The 10,738-nt window shown below is 36.8% G+C and overlaps 1 protein-coding gene across 2 annotated transcripts in view; it reads right to left on the bottom strand.

Moving 5' to 3' along the window:
- OXSR1 (oxidative stress responsive kinase 1) overlaps window positions 1-10,738 on the bottom strand; it is a 101,984-nt gene that overhangs the window by 20,986 nt on the left and 70,260 nt on the right. For both annotated transcript variants that reach the window (XM_007462687.1, XM_007462688.1), the window contains exons 8-10: window positions 7,226-7,359; window positions 2,917-2,965; window positions 2,234-2,299 (exon numbers count right to left, since the gene is read on the bottom strand). In XM_007462687.1, the coding sequence (XP_007462749.1) occupies window positions 2,234-2,299; window positions 2,917-2,965; window positions 7,226-7,359 (249 nt within the window). The remainder of the gene's footprint in view (window positions 1-2,233; window positions 2,300-2,916; window positions 2,966-7,225; window positions 7,360-10,738) is intronic.

The raw sequence follows: 10,738 nt of genomic DNA on the forward strand, positions 1-10,738 counted from the left end.
CAACCAATAATCTACTTTCTGTCTCTATACATTTGCCTATTCTGGATATTTCACATAAATGGAATCATAGAATATGTCTTTCAATTAGCATAATGTTTTAAAGGTACACCCATGTTATGGCATGTATCAGTACTTCATTCCTTATTATTGCTGAATAATATTCCATTGTATAGGTACATGACATTTTATATACCCATTTATAATAGATGGACATTCAGGTTGTTTCCACTTTTTAGTTATGAATAATACTTCTATGAACATTCATGTACATATATTTTTTTAACATTACTCTCTTTTTATTCCAGTCCTTACCCAAGATAAGATTTCCAGAGATAAAGGCAAATTCAAAATACCTTCTATTTTAAGAAAGGATTTCAGAGCATTTTACCAGTAATATCTAGTAATAACCATTTTACTGCTATAGCCGTCATCACTGTGGTATTGTATTATTTGTTTGTAAATCTTTCCCCTACCCAAGGTGTGTCCTTAAGGGCAGGGAAAGTATCTTAATCACTTTTATATTTCTAGTATCTGGCACAGTGCCTGGCACATAAAAAACACTCAGTACATGGTATAGAAGGGAGGCTGGATCTATAAGGAGTGTGAAAGCATCATTGGGAATGCAACAAGGTAGAGAAAAGAATATAAAGCAGTAACCTTTCAAGGAGCTACCAGTGCAGTGATAAATGCTGTAGTTACTAATGCCTCGATAAACAGCTTGGAATAGGGAAGGGCATATTTGAAAATCTACAGATGGTCACCAAACTGCCTTCCAAGGAAATCTAGCCAGATCAGTTGCATGGTTTTTGTTATACTGAATAGAGTATGCAAACTGAAAGGCCCCACCAGCCCCCTTTCCACTCTCTCTCAAGGCCTGCCATGCCCACCTCCTCACCCAAACACCTGTTGAGTGAATATCTGAAAAGTATCCATTTGAAGGTATGCCAAATTATTAGCTTACCTAGGCCACTAATATCTTGGTTTGGTCCTGCCTTAAGGATAAAGGACTTATGTTTGTTCACTATTTTAAGGCTAGGTTACCCAAATAATATTGAAGGAAAGCCACAATAATCTTCTCTACTTTACTAACATTTCAAAAGAGTTCAAAGTTGACAGCTTTTTGTATTGTAATAGGGGAGGCATGTGGTATATGCTGCTTCCTTCTGTTGCCAATGGAATTCCAACAGAAACCAGAATGTTACTACTGGAAACAGATGAACTTCCTCTCATTGTTCCTGTACTTTTTCATATTAATCATGAAATAATGGGGAAGTGGCTTCTACTTTAGTCAGGGGGAAGGACATAAGACTGAATTATTTAATTTTTTAAGCTCTTTTCTTCTTAAAACATATAGTTCTTCCAGTCAGCCAAGAGAAAGGATACTGTTATTTAACAGAAATTCAGTCAGCCGAAGCAGCTTAGAATATAGATGTTGATGTTAAGCTTGAAGCTGTTTCCAACATTGCTGATGGTTTTTAATGTGGCTATATTTAGCCTCTATCTCCCTCACGTGGCTTCAACGGGATTCACTTGGTACTCTGAACACTTTCTTCCATCAATATGGAGAACCCCCAGAAGTACCCATGGTGGATTTTTCTTCTCAGCCAACTTCCCAGCCATGGGCGTGTCTCTCCGCCAGCCCTCGGCTGACGGCGACTGGACCCATGTACATATTTTTATGTGTACATGTTTTCAATGCTCTTAGGTATGACTAGAAGTGGAATTGCTGGGTCATATGGCAACTTTGTTTAGCCTTTTGTGAAACTGCCAGACTGCTTTTTAAAAGTGGCCACACCATTTTCCATTCCCGTCAGTAATGTGTAAGGGCTCCAATTTCTCTACATCTTTAGCAACACTTGTTATTGTTTGTCTTTTTTGATATAGTTATCCTAGTGGGTGTGAAGTGGTGTCTTCACTGTTTTTGTATGGTGTGAAGAAACTTCACAACTTTACAACTTACTCTGGTAGTTGCAAACAGTGATTTAACAGAATTTAGCATTAATTCATTAATTATGTAACATACCTTTTCATTCTAGTTGATAGTGGAGTAACACCAAGGCGTACAGTAGACTATTGCTAAAAGAATATATCAAAGAATGCTAAAGATAAGACTGAAAGAAAATGAGTAATACTCATACTGTTAACACAGTATTAGTTAAATATACTTTCAAAATGCAAAAGTACATCTATTCTAAGTAATTTCCCAGAAAAACTGAGTAAAATCCCCATTTACCTTTCTAGCTCTTTCAGAAATGGTTGGTGCTCTCTGCAATATTTTTTCTTGAAGAAATTCTTTATTCTGGAGAGGAAAAATAAGTATTTTCTTCTCACAAGAAGTTTTTATTGAACAAAATAACTGACACAGAAATATTCACAATTAAAATGTGATATAGTAACTGTTTTATAAAGAAGTTTGAAAAAAGCTTCTGAAGCTCCTTAGTATATTACTACCATGACTTTATAAATTGAGAAAAAACTTTAGTGTACTGTAAAAATCATTATCTATGAAAAGTTTGCTTTAACATATGTCCTTTGGGATCATGGTCCCACATTTCCCAACTACAGTAACATCCTACTTAACCCACATCTTTGGGAAATGAGATGTTTACTAATTCAGTAGTAAACCCTGAAATGAGAGTTCAGTATATTTCACAGAATTTTCCACAGATTTTATTTATAATGGTAAAGTTTAATATTCATTTTTCCTGTTGTAAGTTTTACCTGACACTTAATTTATATGAAAAATACATTTATCTTATATACCAAAGATTGTATAAATAGTGCCCTCAGCAATTACTTGATCTACCATCATTCTTCCAAAAATAATCATCTTAATGCAACATCTGAACAGTGAACCTAATTTAGGTAATTGAGGAGGATCATATGAACACATGAAATCAAGTTAGAATGTCCTACCTTTGCTTTTTGGAAAAATTTGTGCCTTAACAGTTCTGCTGCTGTTGGTCTAAAACCAGAAAAGAAAGTTTTTATAAATTCAAGTGGAATGTGTGTTTTCATTTTCAAAAATGATTTCTTGAGCATCAAGATAAAAACTCAGTGTACTCCACTGTCCTCAACCTACTAAAAACCAAAAAGGATAAACTCAGTACAAAACATTGAACAGAATTAAAAAACTCAAATAGAAATGTTCTGATAATAATTATTGTAGGCTCTTTAAAAAATTCATTAGTGAAATGTTTCTTTTAAAAGCATGATTTCTTAGTGGCTTTCAATATATTTGCTATTTAATATTATTTCCCAAGAAGTTGGCTTTATCTGCTTTAACGAGGCAAAAAAAATATATTTAAACTCACAAATCAAGCCCTGTGCTTCTTGCCACATGGTTGCCTGCAAGCCTTCAACTTAGGTAACTACATATTTTTAAAAAATAATTTCACAATTTCCTTTAAAAAAACGGAAGATTCTAAGAGTAACGTATAGTCCCCCAATTTAATCTAAACTCAGGTTTTTAAAAAAATTAATTAATTTTTATTTATTTATTATTTTTGGCTGTGTTTGGTCTTCGTTGCTGTGTGCAGGCTTTCTCTAGTTGTGGCGAGCAGGGGCTACTCTTCGTTGCTTGTGCATAGGCTTTTCATCGGGGTGGCTTCTCTTGTTGTGGAGCACGGGCTCTAGAGCGCATGGGCTTCAGTAAACACAGCGCATGGGCTCAGTAGTTGTGGCTTGTGGGCTCTAGAGCGCAGGCTCAGTAGTTGTGGCGCACGGGCTCAGCTGCTCCGTGGCATGTGGGATCTTCCTGGACCAGGGCTCAAATCCATGTCCCCTGCATTGGCAGGCGGATTCTTAACCACTGAGCCACCAGGGAAGCCCTAAACTCAGTTTTTAACTCAACTGTGCAGTCTTACTTCATTGGCATAAAAGCACTGTTGTCCATTTCACAAACTAGTATAACTGAGAATAAATAATAAATACTACACAGGGCTTCCCTGGTGGCGCAGTGGTTGAGAATCTGCCTGCCGGTGCAGGGGACACGGGTTCGAGCCCTGGTCTGGGGAGATCCCACATGCCGCGGAGCGACTGGGCCCGTGAGCCACAACTACTGAGCCTGCGCGTCTGGAGCCTGTGCTCTGCAACAAGAGAGGCCGCGACAGTGAGAGTCCCGCGCACCGCGATGAAGAGTGGCCCCCACTTGCCACAACTAGAGAAAGCCCTCGCACAGAAACGAAGACCCAACACAGCCAAAAATAAATAAATAAATAAATTAAAAAAAAATAATAATAATAATAAATACTACACTTAAGAAACTGGACCTGATTAACGCCACATACCTACCATGTAATCCTGAGCAAATCACTTCTCTAAGGTTCAGTATTACCTGGCCAAGTCCCTAATAGCAGTGGTTCTTAAACACTGCTGTGCATTACAATATCTGGGAGTTTAAAAAAAAAAATCCTTGGGACTAAAGACACAAAGGTCATATTCTAGCTATGTCAGAGCAACAAGGTAGAAGCAGCCTACGTTTTGGATTGCCCTCCTGAAACAGAGTTGTCATACCACATGTGAACTGATACACAAGAGAGAAATAAACTCCTATCTTATTTAAAAAAAAAAAAAATCCTGATGCCGAGGCTGTTCCCCTTAACACTTAAAGCAGAATCTGTGGGGGCAAACCTGGGTATCAGCAGTTTTTAGAACTCCCCAGGTGATACCAATATGTATTCAAGCTTGAGAACCAGGGCCTCAGAGGATTCTTATAAACATTAAAAGAGAGAGTCAGTGTGGAAGTGCTATGCAAACTGAAAGTAGACATTCCCATTCCTATTTTTTCATTCAGTCACAATTTTAATATGTTCAACAGTTTGCACAACACTGTTTTTTATGATTCGTTCCTTTCTTCTAGGTTCACTTCCTTCTTTCTAAAGTACACTTTAGAGGAGTTCTTTAAGTGATTAAAACATGACTGGAAAACTCAATTTTTGTCTGAAAAATAACTTAATTTAATGCTTACTGTTGAATGATAGTTTAACTAGATGGAGAATTCTGGGTTAACAGTTATTTTTTCTCAGCACTGTTCCAATATATTCTGGCCTTGACTGTTGTTTTTGGGGAAGTGGCTGTCAATCTGCCTGCTATTCCTCAGTAGGTAATCTGTTCTCTCAGGTCGCATTTAAGAGCTTCTCTTTGCCTTTGTGTCCAGTAGTTTCACAACAATGTGTACAAGTGGCAAAAGAGGGATACCGCTTTGAATCTGGGGTGATATTTCCTTAGCCTGAAAATAAAGGTATTTCATCAATTCAGGAAATTCTCGGCTGTTATTTCTTCGAATGTTGCTTCTAGTTCACAGCGGTCGTGTTACACTGTGCGTTTTGTAATTCTGGATTGTGATCTCTTCAGTGCAAGAATTTCATGGGGGACTTCCCTGGCAGTGCAGTGGTTCAGAATCTGCCTGCCAATGCAGGGGACACAGGTTCAGTCCCTGGTACGGGAAGATCCCACATGCCACGCAGCAACTAAGCCCATGTGACAAAACTACTGAGCCCGCACGCCACAACTACAAAGCCCGCGTGCTGCAACTACTGAAGCCCGTGTGTCTAGAGCCTGTGCTCCGCAACAAGAGAAGCCACCGCAATGAGAAGCCCATGTATCGCAACAAAGAGTAGCCCCCACTCACCACAACTAGAGAAAGCCTGCACGCAGCAACAAAAACCCAACACAGCCAAAAATAAATAAAATTTTAAAAAAGAAAAAAAAAAAGAATCTCATGGACCTGAGTTTTGGAAGTATTCTAACAGTGCAGTTTCCAATTGCTTCTGCCAGAAATAAAACTGGCTTAGTAATAAATGTTTTACTTTCTAATCCTGTGGATTCCTGGGTTAATATGGGTATAAATTCAGACTGTAAACCTGCAGAATGTCCAGGTCAGAGGGCTGGATTATTCAGCAAAGATTTCTGTTGTGTCTCTGTGATGATGGACAGATTTTTTGTTTGTTTTTTGGTCTCTCCTTTTACTCAGGATGCAGACTTCTGAATGTCCTAGCTTTAAGCAGAGATCTCAGCTCAAAATCCCCATTGGGTAGGCCCAATATCTCATTTCCAGTCCCCACTTGGAAGTTAAAAATCCAAACCAGTAGGTTATTGGAATGAATAGTGTCCTACTGAGGGGAGCCACAGAATTAGTTTATGATAGTTCTTGGATTTATGGCTTCCTTATTAATTCTGGCATCTGAAGACATCCCTTTATTGCAAGTTCATCTCTGTATTTGGTTTTTTAAGTTTGATAGATTTAGCCAGTATTTCTGGGTGTTTGTAACAAGAGAATTTTGTTATTTTAGTCAACTAACTTGGCAGAAGCAAAAGCGTTACTTATGTTTTATACCAATTTATTCAGAAAGAGAAAAAAGTTCTAAAAACAAAGGTATGAATTTTACTGCCTGTTTTTTTTACCCTTTCCAATATTTCCAACAGTAAATCTTGAAGCCCATTAAATATACTAAAGACATGATCAAGGATGTCAGTTCAAATCTTTTACTTTTGTTGAGCTTTAGAAAAATTAAAGACCTCTTAGTGCTAAGAAACTGAGTGGACTATGTATATACTATGTGAAACAGAAAAATAAGATAGAGTGGGAACAGGGCCCAAGGTTAGAAATCAGGAGTTTTGGCTGACCTCAAAGATAAAAGATTGTATTCAATGATCTTCAACATTCTATGCTTCTATTTAATTCATAAAGATACACACATTAGATGATCATGTTTCTCTACTTACATGCCACCCAATTTCTCTAATGTTAACAATAAGCTCTTTGACTTTTTGGCCCAGTTAACTAAAATATCTTTCTAGTAAGGAAATAAGTATGACTATTCGACATTAAATATAATATTTGCTATGTGTATTTCTCTTGTTATTAAAATTGTAAAGAACATTAAGATACTGCTTTACTTACAACTCTTAAATGCAAATTGAAAATAAGCCCTCCCACTAACTTGGCATTTCAGTAACATAGAAATTTATAATTATAAGAAATTAACCAGGAAATAGCTTAACTATTTAGGGTACACTGTATACTAAAAAGAAGGGAGAAAGTAATTCACTCATTCCAATCTAGTATAATGGTCTGTGCATTTTTTCCCTAATATTTGTATTTAGTTCCTTTGAATTCGCTGTGCAGGTATGTATGTATGGCATGTATGTATGTGATTCTTAGGCTTCCCCAATGGTTTATATATTAGATGAAGAGAAAAGTAAGCTTTATCTCATATTTTACCTTTTTTCTGGATCCTTTTGAAGGCACAATGAAATCATTTTTCTAAATGATTTTCCATACTTTTTCAGCATTTCTTTATCTTGAACACCAGTTTCCAAAGAAGGAGGATCATTCTGCAGTGTCAGCATTAAAACCTGTAAGAATTTTTAATACAATATAAACTTCTGAAAACTCAGTAAAGTAAATTAAATATTGCAGCCAAGTTTTTTCAATATAGACAACCTCCAAACATACGAGCAGATTTCATTTTCTAAAAGTTCACATCTAGACCAGTTGTTTGGAAACTAGAGTTATTTAGGTGTTTTCCACATAAACAGTATCTTATAGATAGTTGGCTTCCCAGGCAATGTGCCTACAAGGGCTCAACTGTATCAACATTGTACTGTATGTCCTTTAGTTGGAATCCTTTCTTCATGTCCTCTGTCCCCATTCTTATACCAGCAAACTATCTTTAAAAAAATTAAAACCATAGCAAAATTAACAGTGTGACCTTGCTGACTTTACCTATTCACGGCTCTGTTCCAACCTGACCCCTTGTAACCTGACCTTCTCTTCCCAGAACTCCTCAGAAACTCCAATCATAGAAATCACTGATGATGTCTCAGTTAACAAAGCTACAGCTTCTTTTAGTTTGCATTCTTCCTACCTTCCCTGCAGCAACTGTCCATCCGAAATCTCTTCCTTCTTTGACTGACATGGCAACATACTATCTTGATGCATAGAGATGTAAATAATAAAGGTCACATTTGTATGGTGGAATTTGGGATGATTTGTGTTTTTCTATACTGTTTGACTTTTTAATAAAAGTATAAGCCACTTTTCTAAGCACAAAGTCAACACCAAAATTAAAAGGCTATAATCAGAATTATTACTTGCTATTCAGATTCAATTTATATTTACTGAAAGGGAACTACTAAGATTGGCAGTATTTCTCGTTTTGAGCAAATAGGTTAACATGTGTATGTCTGGCTACAACTGCAGGAGTCATTGCCTACAATGATATAAAGTAAACCTCATCTTCCTCCCCCACCTCTTTTTAAAAATAAGCCATTTCTTGGGCCTAAAAATAGCCTCCTACCTTACAGTTATTAAAAAACCATCCTTTTCAAAACCTTGTGAATATTCACTTATACCTAGGCATCTTGACCTTTAAGAAAAAAACGTGGCCTTAAAATATCACTAACCTTTCACGCATCAAATATATAGGTCAATATACATATGTTTTGAATATGCAGATATAGAGAGGGTTTTCATACTATCTGCTTACTGGTTTTGTCCCTCTCTACATTGTTAGAGCCTTAAAGGGGACAAAATAACATTTTAAAGGTTCTAAAATGCACCAAGAACATAGATATATGAATAATATCACTAGGACAAAAATTCACAACGGTGGTCACCAATTTAAACAGTCATAGGGCATTTTGTAAAGTGATCAAGCAGAACTATAAACAACAGCTACAGTTACAAACAAATAGAATTCATGTGCATATTATAATTAAGGGGTCATACAGATAAAAATGGCTGCCAACAGTACTGGCAGGACCATCTTGAAACACAAAAAACTAATTTATTACTAATGTTGGGGCATTAGGATTAACAACTATGTTTCAGGTAACTACTCCTTCAGGATATAAGAGGCCTTTTAATAAAAGCTGCTTAATGTCCTACTACAAAGCAAACTTTTATTCAATAACAGTGAGAATAATATATATGTATGGCACATGAACACTTTGCATGGATCTTATTTAACATATAAAAAGCACTTAAAACACTTAAAAGCACTTAAAAACAGTGCCTGGCACAGATAAGTGCTGAATCAATGTCAGCGATAATTACTATTAACATGTAACCCTTCCAACAACCTTATAAAGTAGAAATGATCATCATCTCCACTGAGGCTGTTCTACACAAGTGACTGTGGGGAACACACCCTAAAATAAGACACAACAGATCCTAATATCAAACTAGTTACACAGTCAGGAGATGGTGAGTCATCATATAAAAAGCTCAACTACAATGTAAAGTCACCCAATGCTAAATACCAAATATCTAATAGAGATTTTAACTGCCACAGGAGTTAGAAGGAATGCAGGGCAGAATTCTATGGATAAGAATGTCAAACGAATCAGGCTCCCAGACTTCAGACTATACTACAAAGCTACAGTAATCAAGACAGTATGGTACTGGCACAAAATCAGAAATATGATCAATGGAACAGGATAGAAAGCCCAGAGATAAACCCACACACATGTGGTCACCTTATTTTTGACAAAGGAGGCAAGAATATACAATGGAGAAAAGACAGCCTCTTCAATAAGTGGTGCTGGGAAAACTGGACAGCTACATGTAAAAGAATGAAATTAGAACACTCCCTAACATCATACACAAAAATAAACTCAAAATGGATTAAAGACCTAAATATAAGGCCAGACACTATAAAACTCTTAGAGGAAAACATAGACATAAATCACAGCAAGATCCTTTTTGACCCACCTCCTAGAGAAATGAAAATAAAAATTAAAAAATGGGACCTAATGAAACTTAAAAGCTTTTGCACAGCATAGGAAACCATAAACAAGACGAAAAGACAACCCTCAGAATGGGAGAAAATATTTGCAAATGAAGCAACTGACAAAGGATTAATCTCCAAAATTTACAAGCAGCTCATGCAGCTCAATATCAAAAAAACAAACAACCCAATCCAAAAATAGGCAGAAGACCTAAAAAGACATTTCTCCAAAGAAGATACAGATTGCCAATGAACACATGAAAGGATGCTCAACATCACTAATCATTAGAGAAAAACAAATCAAAACTACAATGAGGTATCACCTCACACCAGTCAGAATGGCCATTATCAAAAACTCTACAAACAATAAATGCTGGAGAGGGTGTGGAGAAAAGGGAACCCTCTTGTACTGCGGGTGGGAATGTAAATTGATACAGCCACTATGGAGAACAGTATGGAGGTTCATTAAAAAACTAAAAATAGAACTACCATATGACCCAGCAATCCCACTACTGGGCATATACTCTGAGCAAAACATAATTCAAAAAGAGTCATGCACCACAATGTTCACTGCAGCTCTATTTACAATAGCCAGGACATGGAAGCAACCTAAGTGTCCATCGACAGATGAATGGATAAAGAAAATGTGGTACATATATACAATGGAATATTACTCAGTCATAATAAGAAACGAAACTGAGTTATTTGTAGTGAGGTGGATGGACCCAGAGGCTGTCACAAGGAGTGAAGTAAGTCAGAAAGAGAAAAACAAATACTGTATGCTAACACATATATATGGAATCTTAAAAAAAAAAAAGGTTTTGAAGAACCCAAGGGCAGGACAGGAATAAAGATGCCACGGGGTGGGGGGAAGGGTAAGCTGGGATGAAGTGAGAGAGTGGCATGAACATATATACACTACCAAATGTAAAATAGCTAGCTAGGGCTTCCCTGGTGGCACAGTGGTTGAGAGTCCGCCTGCCGATGCAGGGGACACCGGTTCA

This window comes from Lipotes vexillifer, unplaced genomic scaffold (assembly GCF_000442215.2).
Source record: "Lipotes vexillifer unplaced genomic scaffold, Lipotes_vexillifer_v1.1 scaffold539, whole genome shotgun sequence".
NCBI classification, from domain to species: domain Eukaryota; kingdom Metazoa; phylum Chordata; class Mammalia; order Artiodactyla; family Lipotidae; genus Lipotes; species Lipotes vexillifer.